General features: G+C 52.3%; 2 protein-coding genes across 11 annotated transcripts in view; one reads left to right on the top strand and one right to left on the bottom strand.

Moving 5' to 3' along the window:
* The window catches only part of sff (BRSK family serine/threonine-protein kinase sugar-free frosting), a 33,221-nt gene extending 26,475 nt beyond the window's left edge, over window positions 1-6,746 (bottom strand). For all 7 annotated transcript variants that reach the window (XR_012998685.1, XM_031971289.2, XM_031971291.2 and 4 more), the window contains exon 1: window positions 5,074-6,746. Coding sequence is in view for 6 of the 7 variants with exons in the window: in XM_031971289.2 (XP_031827149.1) it covers window positions 5,074-5,173 (100 nt within the window). In the remaining variant the exon portion in view is untranslated. The remainder of the gene's footprint in view (window positions 1-5,073) is intronic.
* Window positions 1-25,417, top strand: part of LOC116424642 (uncharacterized) — a 72,911-nt gene that overhangs the window by 31,186 nt on the left and 16,308 nt on the right. For 3 of the 4 annotated variants that reach the window (XM_031971302.2, XM_076367916.1, XM_076367915.1), the window contains 2 exons: window positions 2,800-2,875; window positions 3,215-3,381. In XM_031971302.2, the coding sequence (XP_031827162.1) occupies window positions 2,820-2,875; window positions 3,215-3,381 (223 nt within the window). In that variant the 5' untranslated portion in view covers window positions 2,800-2,819. Of the gene's footprint in view, window positions 1-2,799; window positions 3,382-13,550; window positions 13,739-25,417 lie in introns of all 4 variants that reach the window. The other variant, XM_031971303.2, reaches the window with a different exon arrangement.

The following is a 25,417-nucleotide window of genomic DNA, read 5'->3' as shown; positions in this document are numbered from 1 at the left end:
GTCGAAGCTTTTTGTAAACGCACGCGAATGACGTCCCGTTAAAAGCATAACGCGGAGGTGGAACGAACCGTGAAGGAACTTTCGCTTCGATTCACCTTCCCCGGAAAGTTTATTCTCGAATATAAGATCTTCGTTCGCAGGGGCTCCCAGAAAAGAACGACGAACCTCGTGAATTTCACAGGGGTCGTCCGATTTTATTTTCGGCGAATCCGTTCTTATCCCGCGATAGATTTAAACCGGGAATTCCGATTATCACAGCTGGAGCCGTTCGCGAGGATTCGTCTCAGCGAGATTAAACCTTGACGCTAGAACTGCGGCGCTGCCAAATTGGACTTTCTAATTTTACTATGGAAACTCCGAAAATAGCCAACCATCTACCGACGTCTCAATCGATTTATAATCGAATTTGGCTATTAGAAAATTAACTTCATTATTCACTTCTTAAGAAGCTTTCGCTACCTCTTCAATTATTTTAAAAGAATTTAGAAATGGCTAATTTCGACTTATTCGGTGATTCCTGTGTTCAAGGCAGTTTGCCAACGCACCCATCGCTCGTGAGCGTTCCCACGAATGGAATTACAAATTTCAAATCTCAAATCAACGATTTGCCGTCGTGAATTCCTTGCACGAAGCTCCTCCCGTCGCCGTTTAAAAAAACGCGACATCGAGTGCACTCGTATCGGTGGACGGCAACAGTCGCGACGACCCGTGTTTTTCCGCGTTTCAGATATAGTCGCGAGGCAACGTAAACGGAACAGCACTCGTTCATCCATTGTTATTCGCTACATTGAAAAAGATAAGTGTTTGTTTTCGCTCCGAGTCGAACAACAATGGCCGTGACGCGAGGAAGAAGGAAACTTGGAATGTTTGCTCGAACGAGGCCTGCCGGTCGTTTCACCTGTTAACCGGGGAAAACGAATTTACTCGTCGCTCTTTTCGTTCCATCGGCCCGGAGCGAACGAGCCTCAAAAAGTTATCTAGCGTTCACGTGCAGCCGATCGTAACAACGTTAACGTACCCCGATCACGAGATCTTTATTTCCTCGCGTTATTCCTGAACGCTGAATTACACGCGTTTTCTAAACGAGCATGTTATTTCCATGTATAACGAATCACCGGCGGATCTAGATCGCGTATCGATGCGTCGTTATATCGTAAAGCAATCGCGAACAGTCCGAGCCAATACTGTTCCAACTCGCTATAAACGCGAGTTATGGTCGGACACTCGGTTGACAGGTTAATCTCGTTTTTATACGAATATCCTCGAAATTAGCCGATTGAACTTATTGAGACTGTCGCTATTTTCTCCCGATGTTTCTGGTATTAATCCTTTGCACTCTAGAAATATTTTAACATTTTCTGACGAGAACAAAGCTATTTTATTTCAATATTTCTCAAATTGATGCATTATACGGAGTATAATATTAAATATCAAATTTTATAGTTTACTGTATGAATCACGTGGTGAGCGAGAGTCACCTCTCGAGTGCAGAGTTAACTCATTTGCCTCAGTGTACATTTTCGGTAACATTCCTAGCAAAACGTCTCGCTAGTAGTGCTTCCTAATCGTTGAACAAACGTTCATATTAGAAAAAGTTTGCACAACTGTTCTAAGATCTCAATAAGAGGACTATCTTCAAGCGTTTCGAAGGAAGTTGCCGAGGAGGCACACTGAAAAGTTTCAAGATGCAAAAGCGATCGAAACTCATCGATGAACAAAGTGTCCAGCGTTATAGTGGAAGGTCCGATCGAAAGAGGCGTCTCGCGAAGCTAATATAATCGCGGGCCGTTCGATCGTATCGATTCGTCGCGCGCGTCACACCCTGCTAGCCGACTTTCGCATCTTGGGGCTCGCTGGTTCGCTCGCGTCGCAGTCGGTTTCCGTGGAGGGTCGCGGTGGTTGCTTTAAAAACGCGGAAAACGGTGTATGCGGGCCGAATGAAAGGCGTATTCTTTCCTCGGTGGGTCTGTCCGCTTTCGGGGCAGCGGGGAAACGCGTCGGAGCGGGCGGCGCGACGGCGCGTGAAAACCCCGAGCCGTCCCCGCCGCCCTTTCGACCCGCCTAAGAAAATTGTATAGCGTGCACGGCCGCGTTGCACTTTCCCTCGAATGCAATCGAATCGCTGTACTCGAGGGCTCCCCAGCCGACCACTTTCCGGGGACTGTTCAAGATCAAACGACGCGTAACGCGGCTCCGCGAGCGTTGTTCTCTCGGAACCGCCGCGGAAACACGCACGAAAATCTCGTGTCTCTCCGCGGCGGGCACCAGGACACCCGTTTCTCTGCAACGATTAACACTGAAACTGCCGGACGAGTCGAATTGACCCAGTTCGGTGTTTTTACTTTGCGAGTGTTTCAATTACGAACGCGTTTTCGCGGAAGATTTTCAGTTAGATCCGTGTATTCGCACAGACTCAGAATTGGGACACCCTTCGAGACTCAATAGATGTATTCTGGTTTTGATAAAGGTTGGAAGTAAGTCACCCTTATTGCTGGGTAGTTCCAGGGTTCAGTCGATGCGTTTGATCGTAGATCTTAACCCTTAGCACTCCAGATGGTTTTGTAATCTATCAGCAACTGTAACTAATTTTTATAGAAATGTTATAACATTTCTTCGATCATTTATTTTCCTTCTTAGTACGAGATTCATTAAAATATTTAGTATTATAACTGGTGCGATATTGGAGCCTACAGAGTTCAAAAGGTTAATGCTGACAAGGTTCATAAAAAGATGTTGGAGAATTACTAATTATGAGTCAATGTTAATAAATGATTTACTTGTATAATTGGTGTGTTTCAGTTGGAGGGACGGAAATTTCGATGGATTTACCAACAGAAACGTATCAGGGTGGTTTCTATCTTCGAGCTAGATCGAGGTGAGATGGCAAGCTTTTTTCTAAAAGAACCGTTTACGTCGTTCGTCAGTCAGTTTGACCTGTTCGACTTCTGCGCGAGGTTTGTGTATCACTGGAATCAATTGAGCGTGTAGAGAATTGACAGTTTAAACGAGATCGAGACGCACACTGAATTACCCTGTAATAGGGTGTTCAGCGGGGCTGCGAGGGAAGCTGTGGCATCGAGACGATAGAAACTGGAACGATGAAATTTCACTACACAAGGATTGAGTGGTTTCGAACGGTGATTCGACGCTTTTAGTTTCCTCAACGACCCCGTTTTTCAGGTGGCCCCTTTCTCGGTTATTTTCTTCTTTTCAGAGGAGTCCGGGATACTTTTAAGACGGCGAGAACGACTCTGGGCTTCGGGATCCTAGCTAATTCGGGTCTGCGGAAAGAGACTCCACTGGAACCAACGGATTTACTTCGTTCCCCCGGAACCTCCCAGCACGGGAATCGATTTTCATATTCGCGGCTTTTAATTACCGGTAAGAGTCATCTTGCACCGCGGCTCTGCGCGTTTAAGCCTTTAAGTCTCGCTGGCAAATAACATTTGGCCTGAGAACGCTTCGACCACGTGCTTCGATATTACCACTGGAACCACCGAATGGATTAGAACTGTTCCTGAAATTCTTTTTTCACAGTTATTGAAAAAGTAACGGATGTTTCTCTGGGAAATGAAGACATTCATTTATCAATACGAAAGCTGAATTAGATTAATGCTAGGTAGTTCTAGTGTTGGTTCTCAGGGTACATGGGCTTTGAATAATATTAAGTAATAGTAACGACGAAAGAAGAGTTCAAGAAACTAGAAAAAAATAATGCTGTGGAATTTAGTATGAAATCGGTGAAGGTTTCTCGAAATTCGAATGGAACGAAACGTCTCTAACGGACAACGTTGACGAGACGTGACGAAAAGACGCAGCGTGTGTCGAAATCTTGCTGCGCCGCGAGCGATCGATGGTATTCGGGAAAACTCGATTACCCGCGTATTTACGGAGCATTAGCGGCGAGGAACGTTTCGTCTTGGGAACTCGACGGATCCTTTTCAACGCGAACGAACGATTATCGCGACGCGTGACGATTCAATCGTCTCGTCAGAGATTCGTTCGCGTTGCGAATTGCAAATAGTAATTGCATTTGAGCGGCGCGGCCCCATTAACGCGATAGAAATGTTCAATTACGCGTTAATATCGTTCGGAGCTGTCGGAGTTCATCGTTTCAATTATTCTAAAATTTGACAAGTTCTTCTTCTAGTGGAGTTATCGGCAACGTCAAGTTTCACAAGACTTTTACTATCTTGAAGTATATACAAGCTCGGATAATATTCCAGCGGATTTTACCCTAGCCGACTAATCGCTGGAATTGCATGAAATTGCGCGAGGGAATTGGCTCTCCTTCCATTCTTTCTACGACGATTAGCGACGATCTTCAATTCTTCCGCTTCCAAGATTTCAGGCTGCAGACCATTTAACCCTCTCGAAACAGCTTCCGAATACATAAGTCGGAGTTGAAAGGTGAAATGGCTTTCTCGGGGATTCTTATCCGAGGTAAAATCGCGATGGCAACGCAGCTATTGTAATATAATTCCTTGAACCCTTTGCATTCCGTAAATCTTTCACTGGAAACGCTCGGTATTTCCTAATGGAGTTAACTAACGAGTACCCATTCCTTTCAACCCTAAACTTTGATACAACGCGTGAACCGTTTACAGCGAGATTCCGCGTTTCGAATACGTATTCAAAGATTTAAGCGCGAGCGTGCAGCAGCGATTCGCGAAGGCCGCGTTAAAAATGCGAGAAACAGCGCGACGTAAGCGGGTATCGGTGATTCGCTTGTTCGAAAGCGGCCGGCTAGTTTCCCATTTGCTTCGGCCGATAGTCTTTGAGCGCATTCGGTCAACCTATTTTTTCGTAGATGCCTGCGGCGTGACAAAGGGGTTCTCGTGTGTACGGTATTAATAAATAACGGGGACGACAATAGCTCGTGACTCGAGGCAATAGATTCGGGTCGATTCGAACGTTTCGTCACGCGTTCTAAGTAGTTCAAGGTGTCCGGTTCCGGCCGGCCCCGCGTCGGCGAGCCCACGCCGAGGCGGCGGAACGGAAACACGTCGGGAGTGCGCGAGTTGGCGGAATCGGCGTTGTTCCTAACGAAAAGTAAATCTGGCGAGGACGCACCGGTCTGCCCTTTGCCCAAGGTTTTCTCCAGTCGATAAGGGCCGACATACTGATGGGTCTCCTGGGTGTTGGACCCGACGGGGCTCTCCTTGCCCTGCATCGCCGCCAAGCCGCCTTCCTCCTGGTCCGCCAGGTTGCCGGATTATCCTAGGAGAACAGGTTTGCCGGCGACGAACCCCTTCCGGCTTCCTTCCGGCTTGCTTCCGGCTTGCTTCCGGCTTGCTTCCGGCTTGCTTCCGGCGTCCGCCTCTCGGCTTCTTCCGCCTTCGGCCTTCGGCCTTCGGGCTTCCGCGTTCCGCCTTCCGCCTCCTCTCGCGAGCCGCCCCCACCCCCTGCGCGGCGCCTGCTCCCGTTCGTCTGGCCTGTCCGGTCTGTCGGCGAGCTGCTCTCTCCGCTCGGTTCGCGGTGCTCTCTCCTGCTCGTGTCCTGTTTCGCGTTGGTTCTTGGCGATGGCCAGTTGCGAATGGTTCGTCCCGTGGGCGGACGTGTCACTGGCGTCTCCGCGGCATGACGGTCACCGGCGGCGCGATCGCGGGGCGACGGCCACGGGTCCCTAGAGCCGTCGGCCACCGAGGGGGGCGGGGGGACGTGTTCGAGGATACGAGCGCACGATCGAACGGATCACCTGGAAACTCGCGCACTCCGCGGCCGCACTCGCACAGCCACATGCACGCACCACCGTACCCGAGTCTCGGTGTCAGTGACACGACCGGTCCTCGATCTTCCGCGACGGCTGCCTCCCGCGGGTCCTTGTCATGGTGTTCGCGGCGCGATCCCGGTTAGAGCGGCCCACCTGGCCGAGGAGGAGGAGGCGGAGGAGGAGGAGGAGGCTAGCGCGATCGGCTCTAGGACTAGGCACGGACGGCGACGGCGGCGGCGGCGGCGGCTCGAGTAGCATGGGGGGTGGTGGGCTGCTCACGTGAACGTCGCGGAACCGCCGGCGAAGAGCAGCCGACTCCTCGACGGAGCCGCACTCGGCGCCATTGCGACTCCGTCGTCGTCGTCGTCGTCGTCCTCCTCGTCGTCCTCGTCGTCGCCGAGTTTCGCCTGTCGTCCGACACCGACCGAGCACTCGGGCTCTCCCCAGGCGGAGCACACGCGCGTCCCTGGCAGCGAACGCGCTGCGGTTTACCCTCCTACCGCTACCAGTGCACCCTCTCGCGCTCGTCCACCCTACGCCCGCACTCGGACGCTAGGCCCGTCGGTAACACACCCTGTTTCGCTCGGCGCCGAGTCTCCTACTCCCCGACTCGACTCGAATTCACCGAGTCTCGCTCGAGGCCGGAACCCGTCCCCTCGGTTCCATCGGACGGGCAAAGTACGATCGCCTCCACGTCCCCCGTGGCACCTACACCCTCGCGCACTCGTGCACCGACCACCACCAACCACTGGCACACCAACACCACCAGCGATACGTCACCGTATCAGTCGGAGCGACTCGGATGCGACGTTCCTCCTTTCACCGGACAGTCCCGAGGAGGATCCCGGTTTTCTCGCTCGCCGTTCGATCGCGTCGCGGAACGCCGTTCGCGTGTTCCTCTCGGTACCCGGCGGTCGTGTCCCCCCCGTTTACCCGTTCGCTCGGTTTTCGTCCAAGATTCAGCCCTGTCGTTCGCGGATCACGGAGCTGACGACGAACCGCGGCGCTCCCAGTTCGATTACGTGTTACACGCCAGTCCACCGACGGGGGTAGCTTGCGCGCGCACCTCCACACCCGCCGCCACCCCTTCGGCCACCCCTTCCCGTCGCCGAACCGCCGACAGCGCCGGCAGCGCCGAACCGAGTCGAGCCGGTGCGTAGGGTCGGCCTCGAGGCCCTTCGACCGAACAAACCGACCTCCGAACCGCTCGGACCGTCCAATCGCCGAAATCTCTCCCGTCCTAGGCCCTCCGTCTTTCCTCGCGAAGAGAGATTCACGGCCGCGGGGCTCACCCCCGAGACCCGCCGGGAATGATCGATCGATCGAACCCATCGCTGCCGCCGCCGGAGGCCGGGGGACTCCGTCGCTCGTGGTAAGCCAAAGACTCTGCGTCCTCGTCGGTACCAGGGTGGCTGCTCGCGGTTCGCGTCTGGGGTGAGAGGAGCACGCTTCGAATCGATCGCGGATCCTCTTTCCAGCCAGCCGCCCTTCACGCTCCGCGTTTCGAGCTCGCCGATTGAAATCTCTCTCGCGATCGATGACTCGAATTCAAAAGGGATTCGCGTCCTCGGGATTCTCTCTCCGACCGTCGAACATGGGAAGCTCGGGAGATTCGAGGCGGGCTCGGCTGCGCGGCGTCGCACCCGGAAATTACCTCGCTTTCAAAGGCTAAAGTCGACGCGTTAACGTCTTCGCCGAAGGTTTCGGCCGAGGCGCTGAAAGTCGTCGCGCATCTTCCTCGGGGATGCGAATAGTTTGTCGAGAAGAATTCGCCCGCGAGGACGGATCGACCGCTGGAATGAGCGGCGAAGATTCTAATCTTGGTATGTAAATTCGTGGGAAGGGAAGCGGTTAAAGCTGTGCGCGGTTAGGGCAGCGTCGAATATTGCGATCGAGGCGAACTCCGAACTTACGTCGACGCCATGAATTATTCAGCACCGAATCAGACAGGTTAAGTCAGACGGTTTGGACGTCCGGATGCCGATTAATCATTCAGCGGATTAATTATTGACGAAAGAGGGCATCGTCATCCCCTGCACCCCTGTACGCTGAAATTTTCAGCCGACGCGTGTCCCCACGCGCGTCCTTGAACGAATTTCTATTCCGCAGTCGAGCTCGAATCATTCTAACGCCGGGGTGCTGGACCCCAGGCTTTTAGAGGCGAATAACACCGATTAAATATGCATGACAAACGAATAACGATTGTCGTTCGACGAGGAGCAGCGAGTCCCTGCCGCGAAAGCCGCGCGAGACGTTTAACCGAACGAAGAAAAGGCAGCGTCCTCCTTTAACGAGCCGAACGGCCGAATAAAAATCTAAGGCGTTCCCGACTAGGACCGTACGCGAGCGTTTTGCGCTAAAATATCGCAGCTGCGATTCTTCCGGAAGAATGGACACAAAGTTCTTTTGTCTCGCGGGAGGAAGGATAGGAAAACTTAGCGTCTCCATTCTTTCAAAACAATCGCCGCCGTGCATTTCGCCTAATGCGCATTAACGAAGATCGAAGTTTGATTCCCAGTACGAAGACACGCGTCGTAAACAGTCGAAGAATATTCCATTCAACGAACAGCCGACCGAGAGCTGTCCGACAGCGTGTATCAGGCCTAAATCAGCCTCTCGCTGTTGCTCGAGCGAGACGCTCGCGGAGCATCGAACTCCCGGTGAACGAGAATCTATTAAACGCGATTAACCCCGAGCAAAAAGAGAAAGGAAAAGCCTGCGCGAGGGAAAAAGATGAAGAGAGGGAAAGCTGAATGCGCCGAGGAGGGCGGGGGAGAGGAGAGGCGTTTAACGGAGGCAGTTTTCTCGATAGACGCGCGTATAAATATGCAAGGAAAATTACCCTGAGCGTTACGGCGCGAGCTACGGGCGAGGACATCTCGCGCAGAAGGGCACGAATGCAATATAGATCGAGCCTGGATGGAGGAGGAGGTCGAAAGGGAGACGGAAAGAGAGGGACGACAGTCGGATGGCACAAAGAGGAGGGTGCAGGCCGAGGATCGATAGGTATATAGAGGCAGATAGGAACACAGGAAGCGTCTGACACCGGAAAGCTCCTGGGGGATGGCTTCTTACGAGCCAGTTCTGACCGACCGACACTCGAGACCCGCCGCCTATTTATTCTTTTTTTCTTCTCTCTCCCGCCGTGGCAGCACTCGATATTTTCGAATCCCCCTTTTCCATCGATTCGACGATAGTAAACCCGCCGATCGGTCTTTCTTTCGCGCGCAATCGTAAAAGCAGTTTTACGACGCTCGCGCCGTTCCGGTGCGCTCGGTATCGGTATCTCGAAATCCGATTGTCGAGGCCGACCGAGCAAATAGACACTTCGGGATGCTCTATTCCGTTGGCTCACGGAACTACAGCTCTCTCTCTCCCTCTCTTTGAGTAGAGTCGACGAGTTTAACCCCTTTGTGCTATGACAGCGCAATGAGAATTCAGGATTTCGCGAATCGAAATGTTGTTTGCTATTTTCGAGTACAGATCGGGTGTTACTTTTACGTTGGCAATCGTTAACCCCTTGGCGTTCTATTCACCTTCGCTACTGAGTTTGTATAATATTTTAGTAAGGACAAGGGGTTCAAGGTATCTCTTTCGAAGCCGGATATCGGGCTCGCCAAAAATGCGCACCGATTTCCAAAGATTTTTCGGCCGTCGATTGTCGAGTCGCGCGACGTTCGCTCAGCCGTGAAGTCGATTAATCTCCCTTCGCCCTTCGGAAACACCGCGAAAAGCCGAGCGACGCTGTTCACGCCGGAAATCCATTAACATTCTTTCCGAGGCGACGGCGGTATCGAGCGCGCGCGCGGACCGATTGATAGTCGTCCCGCGAGTCGAAATAGAAAATTGGTTAATTGTACGTGAATTAACGGTCGGCTCGCCTTTCATCCACGGCGACTCGCGCGAGGAAAGGAGGCGGCGACGAATGGGTGGTTCTTTATCGACTGCATTAGCGATGCGCTCTTTTCTCGGCCAGCGCTATTTCACCGGCGTACGGCGATTTTCGCGTGGGTGGCGTGGGACTCGAACCTAAAGGTAACTTATTGGTGGACTTCCCCTGGGATTTCGACGACGCGCATCGTTCGAAAATAGAAAATTTACCGTTGAAGGCAAAAGATTGGAAGCATCGTCTGCTGTACGCGCTGTCTAAAGACACGGCAACTTTGGTATCAGATTAACCCCCGTGCTCGGAAAGTTTTTCGCTAGAGTTCTCTGGCGAGACACTGATGACATTTCTTGAAGCTAACTTAGCGAGAAGTCACGAACGAAGCTATTTTATTCATACATTTCTGTAACTGTGTCTTATCAGTTCCTGAAATTTCCGGAGTCTCGTGATTTTCGCAGTGGTTCACGATATTCCTTGCTCCTAATTCCTAAATCTTCGAATTTGCATAAGGATTCGCAGTCTAACTCCATCGACTCGATTATCGTCGTATCGGGTTCCAGAGTTTGTTTCTTTCGTCTGGACAATCCGGAGCAGTGCGCGCCGGGCTGCGGCGCAGCCCGATTAATTGGCTGTCCCGTAGTCTCTGTCCTGTCTTCCGCAGCACACGGCTGCGCGTAATCGCTATAAATTCGGGAGAATCGTAGAAACCGCGGAGACCGCTGAGGCCAATAAATCACCGACCGATAAACCATTCGCGGTGAAAAAAAAGATGCTGGCCCGGCTCGACGATCGATCCGTCTCGAATTCGAAGCGGAACGCGCCGATCGATTAACTTTGATTTAACCGGTTCGCCTTGTCTCGTGTCGTCTGGTCTCGTCTCGTCTGGTCTCGTCTCGTCTCGTCTCGTCTCGTCTCGTCTCGTCGCGCTCTCCGACGCGCGCCCCTATCCATCCCTCGAGTCGAGTTGAAAACGTTGAGCCGCGTTCCTGGCGAAATCTAAAGCCGAACTTAAACCCCCGAACGACCACTCGATCTCTGCCGCGCTATCTGAAACGCTTGTCATTCCCACCCAACCTAGCGGCAGTTCGTTCACCCCCGCAGACTTGAAATATCGCTGCGTCCTCTTCGAATCGAGAAAACTCGAGCTCGGTCTCGCGTGTTTCTAGGTTTGCGTATCGTCATTGCCATTTAGAAGCAACAACAGACTTCTTCCTTGTCTCGTGCTTTATTTCTCTGCCATGATCAGTCCTACGTTCTCATTAATAACATACTGAAAGAAAGAACATTCTATACATACGCTAGGCCAATGGTTCATCCGAAGTAAATTAATCGACAAGAGTAATATTCCATTCGAATAGAATCGAGTAATCGAAAATCGTCTGCACGAGTCCGACACGTTGTTAGAAGTCGAACGCGCGTCAAGCTCCGCCGCGCGAAGCCCGAATTATACCGATTCCTGGCGTTTGTCGCTGAACTGGCGGACTTTGAAGCGGCTAGTTTTCAGCGCGTATTTGCACTGATCTCCGCGCCGGGTACGGTCCACTGATAAAACTCCGATGGGATCGTAGTCGGTCGAGGACGCGAGAAACCCGGCCGAGATCGAGGAGCGAGAGTAAACGCGAGTAAACGCGCGGCGCTCGTTAAATCTGTAGGGTTTAAAGGTCGATGCACCCTGCAGAGACCGCGCACGCAACCCCTACACGCGGATCGGGCACATCCATTGCTCCCGGTTGATGGTGTTCGGCTCGCGCCGGTGTTTACATTATTCCGGGAGATTCGCTCATTGAAATCACTGTCCGGTGCCGGCATTCATTCGCGTCTGGCTGCGCGGCGTGGGCCGGTCGCAACGCGGCCGGTATCTCTCGCGTTGCCGCGCGTCAACGGCTTTCCAGTTAGCGTCAGGGCTTTCGCTGTTCGCCATTCACGATCCTTTGAAGGATCCTCGCCCGACCATCCGCGCGCCGTGCCACCGCGACTAAACTTCCTCGACTTCCAACGCCGAAGTCCGGCGGATCGATGCCGCGCTCGCTGGACGAGATACGCGCAGCGAACTCGGCGGGCGCCCCTCCGCTCGCCGTGCACGGCTCTCTCACGCCTCGGGATCCGAGCTTTCGTCGGGAGAATGCCAGAGTGGAAAAAAGTTGCGGCCAGAATCTCCATAGAGAAATTGTCCGTAATGGAACCTCGACCGTCAGCTTCGATTCAACGCTGGATAACTCGGACGAACGGAGGAGAAATTCGGAGCGTGCTGGAATTTCAGATTTCATCCGAGAACTTGTACCATCGAATTCTGCAATTTCCAAGATCCGAACGAACGTCGACTTTTCTAGGAAGCTGGAATGAAGATTCGAGTATTGGAGAAGATTGGATGCTACGTTTTAGAATCAACTGTACGATAAATGTTTGATACTCGATGATAGACCCACGTTCTACTGCCAACACGTTTTCTAACAGAAAAGTGTGTCCTTCGAGCGAAGGAAAGACGCACCGCCGGCCCAGAAACTCGGGCCAACGACGCGTTTCCCTAGAAGTTGCGGTGGGGTTCTCAGCGATTTTTTTCGCGCAAGCGAACACTCGGGGCCAGCGGAGCGCGACGGACGCAACGTGTTGCACCCGCGGCGGAAGGGAGACGCTCGGTCCACTCGTGGGTTCAGCTCGCGTCGACCGCCCTATCGAGCAGGACGCAAGTTGCGCGCGGTGGAACGAGTAAACAAAGTTCGAGGTTGGCACTTCGCCTGAGCCTATTCACCGCACCGCAGACGACGGCCGCCGCTCCGCGCCATCGCCGTTCGCGCACCCGTGCAATATACTCGCCGGGAACGGAGGCCGGAAACCGAATGCAGTCTGAAGCGCATCCTACGGGATGCCAAGTCCCGGAATCTACATTGTTCGCCGCGTAAAACGTGGAGCTTGCAGTCTGCGCGAGTTTAATAACGCGCTCGATCCCGCCCCGCGATCGAACCCGTCCACGTCACCTATCGCTCGCTGATTCTCAATAGTCGACCTCGAGTGAACTTTGCTCGAGATCGATTCCGACGTGCTTTCGATCGAAATTTTAAATTTTCAACATTTCAATCAACCACCATCGATTTCTCTCTATCAACGATGGAGCAAAGTGCGCAAGCACCCGCAAACCTGTTGTTGACTTGGAATTTCATCGACGATGAGCGAACCATCCGTGTCAATTTCATTCTAGTTTAATTCCGAACTTTTACTCCGACATTGCAATCACGCTTGAGGGGCGTTCAAAGCAAACCGAAAGTTTGCAGACGTTTCATATCGTTTCCCCGCGGCGTCGAATGTATAATATTGCATCGAAAGGAGTAACGTGTTTCTCGCGAACAGCCGAAACGATCGTTCGCCCCGAGATACCGGTACGATCGGTTCGCAAGAAACTCCTCGGAAATCGTGTCCGCCGTGCCGTAAAGCGTTAACGAGTCGCGTTAAACGGCCATGGAACGGGACGCGGCCCGCGTACGGGGGGCAATTTGATTCGCGGCCAAGAAACGCTCGCCCCGCGATTTTCAGGGGCTCCGAACTTTTTTCATTTGAACGGGCCGCGGCGTATCGCGTAAGAGCAGTTGCGGCTGTATTTTATGACTCACGGACCGTCCAAGTTCATGCGAAACTTCCCAAGTGGGGATGGTAATACGTAAAAGGGAGGCGTGAAGTGTTAACACAGGCCAGAACAGCAGCAGACACTTGACGCACCCCTCATCCTATTCTCTGGCAGCCTTCTTTTCCCTCCTCTGCCCTCCGGCCCGCCCCCGGCCTCCGCCTTGCACCCTTTTTCATCCACCTGCCGCTTTGACGCTTCTTTTCTCATCGGCTTTTTGCTTGTCCATCTATTTCTCTCCGGCCCCTTCGCTCTTCCGCGTTCCTCAAACTGCCGTTACTTTACATTTTTCCCTAATATTTCTTTCTCGGGAGCAAACGACGTTTTTGTCAAAGGTTGCCTGCAACCGCCCACGCCCCGGCCGCCGCCGCCCGCCGCCGCCCGCCGCTCGACCTTTCTCTCGCCGAAGGAGTTTCATCCGTGGAAAGCCGAGAGAGCCTAGACGTCTGCGAAAATACGATGATTTCGCACCTTTGAGACGTCGCCGACCAGCCCGGTGGCAACGTGGAAACGGAAGAGCCACGTAAGTACAAGTATCTTTTCGGTAATCGTGAAAGGAGGCGTCCAATCGATTTCACCTTTCACGGCTTCTCGTGGATACCAAGAATCGTACAAACTCTTACCGGGTTTCGTGGACATTTCGTCGAACACGCTTCCGCGACGTATACTGCTCCCGTCAAATCCAATATAATCGACTGGCAGATCGAATCAAGCGAAGAGCACTCAACATCGATGAAAGGGAATGTTCGTTCGATCCGATTCGCCTCGGTCTACCCAACGGAGAGCCGAGAAGGTGAACGGAGTCTCTGAAAATCTGGGTGAAAACAAGTCCGACCGCCGGTGTCGAAGGGTTAAAGGGCACATTGGCCGAGTATCGTCGGCGGGACGTGAAATGGAGTGACCGTCGGTGGCCGGCGAACTGGGCGGACGGCAACATTACGCGGCGCGACGCGTCGGTCGCGCGCGGACACGTGCGGTCGAATGAAATACATCGACGAGGACGGGTCGACGTTCGGCCGATGTTCGCGCCGCGCTTTGATTTATGCAGCCGTAAATGCGATCTCTATTAAATGTGTATTCCGTACATGGACCCCGGAGCGCGGTAAATCACGAGGGTCTGCTAGGCTGCTCCCACGGGGCCGCGGTACAGCGTGGCCGGTTCCTTTAAGTACCAAGTTCGACGCGGCGAGTTTGCAAATAAATTATACAGCCGTGATTCCGCCTCGAATAACGGGGGCCGACCGTTGCCGCGGCGTCGCCTCGGAGACAACTTGCTGGCTTTCCAATTGAATCCGACGGAGATCCGCGACTTCGACCCTTTCCGTCGTCGATTATAGTTCTCACTTATTTCTTAGCATCTTAGTCGAGTGAGATGATTGTACGATGCATATTCAGATGCTAGAGGGTCTTTCTGGCCTAGAAAACGCGAAGAAACCAGTGAATCCTCGAATAACTGAAGAGTATTATTTATTTCATGAATATTTACAGAAATCAGATATTACGACTGATCGATAACATTCAATATGTGTCGAATTGACGCGTTCTGTGAACTCAGCGTTAATATTGAATATGTAATATGATTTTACTGTATCGAATCAAGCGGCGACCGAGAGTCGCCTCTCCAGAGCAACGTATTAACGAAAGTGGTGCTTTGAAGTGCCTCCGCGGTGTAAGGGGTGAAACAAGCTTGGGCCACGGTAGCAGAGCTATAAGGAAATACGAGTTCAGCGGTCGTTTCTCGTAAGAGACGAGATGATTCGTCTTGTCCGACTAAACCCGACCGTTGCACGTAAATTCCCCGACTTTCCTCGCGGAAAGTTCAGTTTAGCCGTCGTAGGTTCGTGATTTAAGAGACTCAAGGCCGAATAGACGCCGCTAAAGAATGGATTTCAAACGGCGAGCTATGAAATTCGAACGCCGACGAAAGAGCAATTACACCTCGCTTGTCTTCTCGTTTCGCAATGTTTCGTTACCTTTCACCGGTTTCAGTCACTTTTAATTACTTTCCATTTCCTGTAACATCCATTTAAAAATAAAACAATGTCGCGACCGCTTCAGCATCTTTTCCCAAGAAATGAGAAAAGCGTAATTGGATTCTCGAGTTAAAAGGAACGCGTTCGCGCCGCTCGGCGCTTTCCGACCGGGTTTTCGCGAAGATCCATGAGGTTGGAACGGTTACCTGGACCTCGTCGTAATTTTTCCGGATAAATTTGATCGCAGTTTGTTCCGAGGGAGGCGAGTCAAAGGGAGCGTAGCCGGCGGGGCGCGAGAGGAACTCGCCGACGTTTAATCCCTGCGTCGCGCCCGCTCGTTAACTTGAAAAGTAAGGAGCGAGATAAGTTTTTCCCGGCCTGGGAGAGGAGCCGCGCGATCTTATTTTTATCCCTGCGACGGAGAAGCCCAGGTGCCGCTCCGTGACAATTACTACTCCCCGATACCGAACGAGACGCGGTTCCCGTCTGGTTTTACGGGCCACGGCTCAGGTTCCGCGATCGTTTCGGTCTGTCGCAATTACGCTCGTTTTGTAATAACTCGATAATTAGAGGCGTGCGGGCGTGACAAGCCGCGAACGCACGGAAGAAAAACACGAGCACTCGAGATGAAAGTAATTTAGTACGTTCTACATTCCGGTATCTCGCATCTGGCCCCCCGTTTCCCCACGGAAGCCACCCTTCTTTCTTCGTTCTCTCCCTTATCCCGTCCGTTTTGCGCGTCGCTTGCCCGCGCGTCTTGCCAAGAAGGAAAAAAGCGGTCGTAACGCGAGGAACGACGGCAAAATTACTTTCGCCGTGTTCTCTGGGAATTAGAATGTCCGCCCGTCGTGCCGGGACGCGGCGAATTCACATTCGCGGAGGCGGACGATCCTTCGGAACGTTCGCCGCGTTGGTGGAAAATACGTGTATTTTGATAAACTTCGACGTCAACTGATTCGAACCACTGGCAGGAAGTTTCTCGCGGAGGTCCGCAATGCGGTTGTCCGTAAGTCTCGCGAGGGTCTCGACGGGTCTCTTAAATATCTAAGCGGTGGAGAATTGGGCGAGAAAAGATGAATACTGATCGATCATCCCCGCGTATTCCTCAGTTTAGCCATCGAGTGATCTAGCAGTCGCGCCGAAACGTACAGCGGTTACTTCAGCGACGCGTGACAAGCCGCGTGTAAAACGACTCTACAATCTTGGCTTTAGAAGCACCTTTGAGAAACGATTGAAGAAATCGTTGACGCGACTGTGCGGAGCTCGCCCACAAAGCGCTGAAACGTTCATCTTCCGCAGGCTAAACGCAAGGTGTAGTCTGGCGCGTCGGTGGTTGGTTGCCGCCAGCCGCGCAATCCCCAAAGCGTTCGAACGGGTTTGAGAAGGCGGCGGAACGCGACGGAGAGCCGCTCGTTTGTCTACGCGCGGTGATCGCGACCGCAGAAACCTCGCGACAAGAGCAGCGGCAGCGGCAGCAGCGCGCCTTTGATTCGAATCTCGGCCCGTTCCGTTCGGTCGTGTGCGAGAGGCAAGGCCGCCGAGGGGTTGAGCAGAGTTTTCGAGTAGTCGAATCGGCTGGGGCAGCGTCTCGTCGAGCGGTTGACGACGCCGAGAGTTCGAGAGCGGAGAGAGAGAAGAAGGCTCGCGCGCGATAGCCCTAACACGAACGCACGAGACCTCGGGGATATCCTAATATTTTAACCACTGGCGAGGAATGAAAGGAGCCGGGTGAGCATGAAAAGGGAAAAAGGGGTGCGCGAATCATCCCTGCGTACCCTTAAACCCTACTGGATGGGGTGGAACCTGCAAGGTGGGTGGAACTGTATACCCGTTGCGGTACCCCGAGGGAAGTACTTGCAATTAACGCGGTAAGACTCGGCTCTCGCAAGGGTAGTACACCCTTCTTACGGCACCCTTCGTTGCCTTCCTCTTTCTCTCTCTTTTCGTCTCTGTCGCGCCTTCGATTCGTCGTCCTCGTTCGCCGGCAGCTTTCTCTCCGTCGAATCGCCCCCTCGCGAGCCCTTCGAGCGCTCCTAGGGGACGCCGGAATGGCTGTGTTCGGTTATTTGTCAGGGATACGCGTAATCGCGCGCACGCGTGCTGCCACTCGCCGGCAAATCTGCCGCGTCGCCTCTTCCGTGTGCCGTTGCCTCGCTCGTGCCGTTCTCCTGCGGCCGACGACGAACCAACGCGCGGAAACCCCTTCGGAGAGCAACAGTCCCCGTCGCCGGTGCCTTTCATGCAATTTTCATTGGCCGACTAACCGGCTCTCCGCGAATTTCCCGCGTTTAGCGCGTGCTCTCGCGTCCTCGGCTTTTCCCGATCCGCGAAGTTTGATTGCAGTGGTCCTGAAAGAACAGAGACGCAAAGTTCTTCCGTCTCGCAAACGGGACAGACTGGGCTCTTTTCAGAATTAACGTAGAAAACTTTGTTCCCTTCGCGAGCGAACAGAAATGATGAAATTTGCTTTTGATCGTCGAGCTTTTAGTTTCCCGTTAGTATAATGTATCACTTCGCGTATGTGTTTCCTTGTTCGTATTCCTTGTCGTCCAGTAGATTACGTAAAGCGCAGAGCCAGCCGTTGTCGGACAACGCGCGTTACCAGAGCTACGATTTTAGGGGCGATCGAAGCTTGCGTCTGCTAGCCTGTGAAAAGATACTCGGAGGGATAACGAGCGTTGCGCAGCGTACGTTAAATTAGGTAGCAACGTACGTAGAAAATTAAGCGCGCTCGAATGAATTTCGGTCTTTACCTTCGCGGAAGAAGACTTTTATCTCTTTATACGTCTGTGAATCTCTGAATTTATCGCTCAACGTTGATCTTCGAGACATCTAAAGCTACCCGTTTCCTAGATCTAAGGCCAGCTCCAACCCCATCGTTTCAACCCGAAAGCCGTATTACGTTTCACTAACTTCGAATAAAAAAAGTGCCAAGCAAGTGAAAAGAAGTAATCAAAAGAAAACCGAATAGGTAAGCTTAATTTCTCTGCGAATAGGCTGGCACTTTCAGACGATTAATCCTAGAGCCACCATCGCGCCTGCTCAAAGGATTAATCCCTCGTCGTTGGTAGTTTAAACGATCAACGCTTTAAGGGAGCCGCGAGATACAGAAAACGCGACGAAGCCTTTAAAGCTGCGGATCCGAAGAGATCCAGGCAGCGTCGTGACCGGGGGATAAATCGTTTCCGGGCCCGGCCGCGAAAAATTATGCGCGTATGCAGGTCAGATGGCACGGCCGATAAAGGTGGTCCGCACTGCGGTCGCAACCTGAATACGAGAAATTTGCGTTACCACACCCGGACCGCCGAGTTAAATAACGTCCTGGATTAACGGTAAATTATTCGTGTACGGGCGAACCGACGCGCTACGACGGACGGACGGACGGACGGGTGTTGCGTTCCCGACTTGAAACGAGCGGCGACGAGAGCGGTTCGCATTCGGGGCCCGGCCGTTCTAATTCTTACCGGACAGATATCGATTTCACCGCTGAGAGAATAATATAGCGGGGGTGCCCCGGCCAGTTCTCGACCGCTTCGTTCCACGGGGCAGATAAACTAGATTCGAAGACTCGAGGTTGCCTTTTCGTGGCCGGCCAACCGGAAGAGGACAAGATTCACCGGGAAAACGGAAGGAAGCGGATTAACCCTTTAGACGGCTGATTTTCCCGACCATCGGTGGTCGAGTGGACGCAAGGAAACGGGAAGGCTGATAGTTTCGAACAGGAATCGAATGATTTATATATAGGACACGGTGGTTTCTACGTAGAAATAGAAATCACGTCGCTCGTTTTCCGATTTCGTCTCGACGAGCGAAGTTCGAATTACAACATTGCGCTATTTCGTTACGTTACACGTTCTTGCGAACATTGTACCTTCTTCGCTTCATTTCCTGCAATTCAAGGTGTTCACCGATAAGGAACGAGAACATCGGCGACTCGACGAGTGCACTCCTTGTTCCCAGGTAACGGATTAAAACCATCCCTTCCGCGATTGAAAAATTAGGCCCGGGGATTTTCGGCGACGAACCGTTGATTAATCACGCGGTTGTCGGCCGGTGAACGAACGGGGGGCGAGAGAGCCGGCGCGAACGCCGAGGGGAGAGAATAGAAGATTTCTCCCGCATCCCGGAAACGCGGCTTAGTCACCGGGGTGTCCATTGTGCTCGACTGAGTGCACATTCGTGTAAAATCCGTGAGGAATGGTGGATATCGAGCGCGGCTCGGGGTGCTGGCACGCAGTCACGTGGCCGCTAGATTTCAAAGGTGGACGACCCATAAACGATTGGCTCGCACGCGGCCGACGTGCAAAGGGAATTATTTCTGGAATCGTAAATCGCCCGGTTAATACCATTCTTACTCCACTAACCCGTTAACCGAGTCATCGCGCTGATGGAATCAACCGAAAGGTTCGAATTCGGCTGAACTTAAGCTCGACTTCGACTACTTTGTTAATAGTTTCGATCACTTATGTGTGCCCCGATCGACGAATAGCAAATTAGAATCGAAAACGAGATAAAAACTGACTAGTTGAATAACCGAAGGCTCTCCCGAGCGACGCAGAGTAAGTAGCTTCCACCCTGATCGGGGAAATCGACGGAACACGAGATAAGTTCGGCTTTGGGACACGGGGATTTCCTTCTGGCTTACCTTGCGGCTTAAACCGATCTCTGAACGAGCATATCGACCATTGTGCCTCGAAACTGCCGGTAATTCAGAGCGGTGCACCGCTTTACGAGTCGCCGTCACTGGTCGAAGCTCGCGGGAGCTTTCGACCGCGACCCTGCGTTCGGCCATTCGATTTCCGTTGACGACCTTCCGTCCGAATTACGATCGGATTCGGCTTTTATCTCGCGCTGGAATACGATCCGAGGTAATCCTTGTTTTCCAGTGGTTTCGATGGAGCTGTTACAGGCAATCCCCGAATCGTTCCCTTGAACACCCGATAAAATATCAATATCGGCCTATGTTGCTTTCGACACTAGCGAGGGAACCTTTCCAACTTGTGCAATTCACGCCTTTATTCGAAGCTGAATAATCTGAGCAAACATTTTCTTTCTCTAAGATCTAAGTCTGCACTCGTTCGACGTGTACGTTAGTTGACAAGAAAAGATACGCATGAAATATTGTTTCGAGAACATCATAATTTCCATGAATGCGCTTCTCCATCTCTTTCTTTTTATCTACTTCTCGAATATCGGACGTCGAACGCAGACGTCGCCGTTATCGCGGCGACTTTGATCACCCGAACGAAAGCGAGAAGCGGTTGGCGTTATCTCGAGCGCGGCCGCGGGACCAATTATTAATTCTCCGCATAATCGACAGGCAATTCGGCAGATGAAACCACAGCGAGCGAGCGCGCGCGTGTTCCGCGTTCGTTCGTGCCGGTTAGTTCCGCGCGAAAGGACCGGGATATCGACGAATTCCTCGCAATTAGCGTTTCGCGCTGGATATTCACCGGCGACGCGGTTTTATCTCGATTCGAGCCGGTGTCCCGTGAAACGCGACGTCGTCGGCCGGCTTCCTTTTATCCGCGGCACGTCGAAGATCGCCGCCGACGGAGGTTGACGCCTGTCGGCCCATCGTTCGTTGCTCTCTCGCCGCTCGAGCACGGAAAATAGCCGAGTCGATATTCAAAGTTTTTATTGGCTCGTTGCACGAGCGACACGGTTTCCCGAGCGTTTCCTTGCGCGAGCGAATCGAGAGGTTCCCCGTTCTCGATTCTTCCGATATCTGCCCCGTCGATTACGCGAGAACGACCCGACGATTCCGAACGCGGATTCGCGCGTCGTCTTGGCCGCTCCTTTCGGAGCTCGTTCGTTGTTCGCCGAACGATGAAATTGGTTCTTTCGCTCGTAATACCCGATGATCCTCGGCGTTTGCATCCGCGAAATCAATTCGCGCGACCGACCGAGAAGACGGGAGGAAACAAATTTTTATTTACGGCTCGATCTTCGCAGCCGTTTGTAGAATCTTTCGAGGAAATCTACGGAGAAATGGGTCTCGGCTAGGAAAAGGTTGCCGACCCTGGTCTAGCGCCGCAGGGAGACAAAGCACTAGCCGGAATCGAGCGTCGTCTAGCTCGTCGACGGATTCCTTCGGGGCCGAGTCCCTGATATTCCGAATGCTTTCCACCCGTAAACGTCCGAGGACGCCGACGTTGACGCTGCACGATGCCGTCGCCCCTGCAGTTCGGATTAAACCGTCGCCTTATAATGTCGTGTCAAGTCAAAGTGAATAAACCGAGGTGAAATAAATTTCTGTTTACGAAGAAACCATAAAACATCAAGTCTCGCGATAGCAATCTTAGAATTCACTTAACAGCAAACGCGAATATTCGCCTAGAATTTTTGTTTTCTTTTCGGCGAACTATCCACGACAAAGTGTAACAGTCGCTTCGATTATAATCGGGAACGGAACGATAGGGCGAGGGGTTACGGAGCGAGCCGAGCGACAGCCGTGATTTACTCGAAGAGCAGGACACGACTCGCGGCTTTATTTTCCCTGCGTCTTTCGCCGTAACCGGATTCCAGCGACGGTAAACGAATCGAATCAATTTCCAGATCTTGATCAAATGGAGCGCGTTGGTTCCGCCGGCTAATGGTGCACTCTGCTCGTAAAACGCGCGAATATCGATCGCTATCGGCCCGATTCGTGACAGCGTCGCGCGGTTTCGTCTGGGCACCCTGTGTCGTTACTGCCAGCTGGTTTACGACGCGATAATTGCGCTTAAATATTACGAGTCGGGGTCGGAAGTTTCGAAACCGGAGAAAACCGTAGGTAGAGTCGGAACAGAACTAAGTAACTAAAACAGAGTGGCTGTATAACGCGAGTTATAGCAACGGGAGTTTCGGCAACTCTTTCACTACCCAGACGGTTGGAAACGACCCATCCCGGAATTCTTATTTCGCGATTACCGGAACTCGTAACTCGAAACTTCCGATCAAAATGCAGTGGACTGTAATCACGCTGACGTCGATGAAGTCACGAACACTGCAGACGCTATCGAACATCCATACTATCACTAGGGAAAAAGAGAACCATGCATGGATCTCTCGTTACTTGGATCATTACATTCTTCGTTTGCATCTTCGTCCTCCAAGCGTTAAGCCCTTGCCTATTTACTTTTAAATTGTCCATTCTACTTCAAGTGGAAATTTTATTCGAAGATAACGCAATGATAACAGGGAAATAGTTGTTTGCTTTGATCCGTGGGTAACGAGTCTCGTTCGTCATTGTTCGGCAAGGGGTTAACACGACAGTCGAGTAGAGAGGAAACGTACGACTCGACGAGTTCGCCCTGGAAATCGTCGAGCGAAAGGAGTTTCGGCCAGTTGCACGCTCGCAGCGGTGACGTTGTTAGCTCCCGGATGTCGAGCTATCATTGTTCCCGTTCAATTTGTCTCGATGGCTCGCAGATAGGAATTGTAGGGCAACGTTGATACACCTCGGCCATTCTCTAATAGAAAAGACCGTGGAACCGAGCGAGCGAGCGAGCGCGGGAGGGGGGACGGGAACCGGGACAAGTGGGAAAACAGTGGGAGGAATAGGTCTGTCGAACGGTAACGAGGTACCTAATATTTCTCCGGTGTTTCTTCCGCTCGTCCGGTTCGATTGGCCGTTCCGCGGGAAAATGCCGATCGTGATATACCGTTCCGAGGGTGCGCTCGGGGATACTCGTCGATAAAGGTCAAACCGCTGGGCAGCTCGTGCTCCGCGCCGCTCCGCTCCGCGCCGCGCCGGCCGAATCAATTTCGTATCATTCGTATCGGCCCTCGTATCTGCCTTGTTTCCGTTGTTTCCGCTTCCGCGTCGACCTACTGCACCCCGTCACGCGTGCACGCGTGTATCGCACGTGTGTGCACGCGTCTCGGGGCAAGGGATCCGAGTGCGCTGAAACTCGACGCGTCGGCTTTCATGGCGGATAGGACGTCGCTCCGCGATTCTTTTACCTTCGCGTGGATCTCTGTAGATTTTCATTCGCGCCGGTTCGAATAATCACGCCTCTCCTTCGCGCATAGAAATCAAAGCTCCAGATTCCATTCTGTAGAAGTTCTAACGAGTATTACTTCCGTCAAAGTTAATGGAAAACGCGGATGCGGAAATAAGGGGCAGGTTTTTATCGCGCGATGCTTGTTTGTTACGCGGACGTGCTGAAACTCGACCCGTCGGCCTTCATGGCGGATAGAGGGACATCGGATGTTCGCGATTTTTCTACTTTCGCGTGCATCTTCTCTGTAGACTCTCACCCGTCCGGACAATCTTCCTCGATGCAGCGTCTTCCCTCGTAGAGATCCAAGTTCGCGCATCCCATTTTGTAAGAGCTGCAGCGGGTATCGCTTTCGCGAAATTTAACGGAAAGAGTGGAGCCGAAAATAGAGGGCACGTTCCTATCGCGCGACGCTCGACATTGTTACGCGAACGCGCCGAAACGTCTAGCGACAGGCTTCACGCGACCCGACGGTTTCCCGATCCTGAGAATAACGAATTTCACCTGGAACCGCGTCAACCGTTATTTCCTTTTCCCGCGCTCGTCTAATCTCGGATCTGGCCGCCGCGCGATTGCAACTCGCTCTCGGGGAGACCGAGATGAAATCTTTAGCAAAATGCGATCGCGCGACTCCCTCGGCCGAGAAATCTCGGTAGCCCCCGCTGCGAAGCTTTTATCCCGAGTCGCGCAATCTTCGAGGCTCTTTGCTCCGGGATTCGTTCACGGTTGCGGGAATTACTGCGCGGAAACTTGTCTTTTCGATATTTGTCGCGACTACTTCTTTCAACCCTCCTCTCCGCGCGCGGAAATTTCGTTGTTGCGCCTTTCGCTTCGCTGCGCGCTGCTCTAAGAAGATCGGATTAATTTCCCGGCGCGGAAACGGTCGCAGCTTGTCAGCGACAGCGGCGAATCCTCCCGAAAAATCTAAAGTTTCCTCGGAACTTCGTCCGTCAGGGATCGGAACGAATTGAAATTAAAACAATAGCGGGCTCGGGTCCCTCTAGAACCGTCGGCGTTTTAATATCTCACGCGTTCACGCCCGCCGCGAACGCGCGAGAGCCTCGGTCTAGCGATCCTGTTCGTTGGCGCGGCGAAATTGAATTAATTAAGAACGACCGGCTGCCGAGAGGGAATTGATGAATCAGGAATTGATAAATAGACGGTCGTTGAGCGTCAAACAGGTGTGGCAGGGTGCTGAGTGGAGGGCGTTCCAGCGGATCGTCGTGGAAAACAACCGAACCCTTATAAGCGTTAATACCGAACGATGAGCTAATTTAAGCGGCACCCAACGTAGCTGATAACGCGCGTTAAGGGAATCTTCCGGGTGCGGCGTCTATAGCGTTGATAAGGAACAGCGGGCTTAATACGGATTCCTCGGAAATCCGCGAATTTCCGACGAGTCGCAGCTTTGTAGCATTGATCGTCGAGCAGATTAGTCATTAGTGAATCAGTAGATACTAATTCTTTAACCCTTTGCACTCGAGAATATTTTTCTCAACAAATATTCATTATTCTCTGATAAGATATCAATGATGCTTCTTACAACTGACATAAAGAAATACCTTGTATAAATTAAGTGACAAAACTATTTTATTTCGATGTTCCATGTATTGATACACTATATAAAATTTAATATTGAGTCTGTAATTTTATCATTTTATTGAATCGAATCCAGTGGCGACTGAAAGGGGCATCCCATATTCGTCCATCTATATCCACGTTTAATTTAAAGCATAGCAGTCGATGACAAATATAATATTCAATTTGGATTCAAGAGAATTGAGGTTGCGCTTTGGTTAACTCCAATTCGAGACCTTTCTCGAATGTAACAGGGCATCCTACGGCAAACAAGTGACTAGAATAAAACGATTCCGTTCGATTCGATCGGAAGCCGGGCGCAGAAGCTCGAAGATTTCCGAAACGAGCGTGCAGTTGGAAGTTTCCGCGAGCGAGGGTGATTGCGACGATAAAGTTCGGTGTGCCGGGTCGCCTCTCTGTATCCTGCTCGTAAATAGAGGCCGGGCTGAGCGCGTTCCTCTCGTTCGAGCACAAAGGGAGCCCTCGCCGGGATGATTTTCGCGTGTGCATCCACGGGCAACGCGCGCATCATTTGTACGTTGATGTACTTAATGAATCACTCGTCCCGTCCGCTCCGATCGATTCCGCTTCTTCCGTTAACACCCTCGAGGCTCGAAAAGGGGCAGGTCACCGAGGAAGCAAAACGTTTTTCTTTCTTACAAATAC

The sequence above is a fragment of the Nomia melanderi genome, chromosome 5 (genome assembly GCF_051020985.1).
Source record: "Nomia melanderi isolate GNS246 chromosome 5, iyNomMela1, whole genome shotgun sequence".
Classification (NCBI taxonomy): domain Eukaryota; kingdom Metazoa; phylum Arthropoda; class Insecta; order Hymenoptera; family Halictidae; genus Nomia; species Nomia melanderi.
This window is presented reverse-complemented; position numbering and strand designations above follow the sequence as displayed.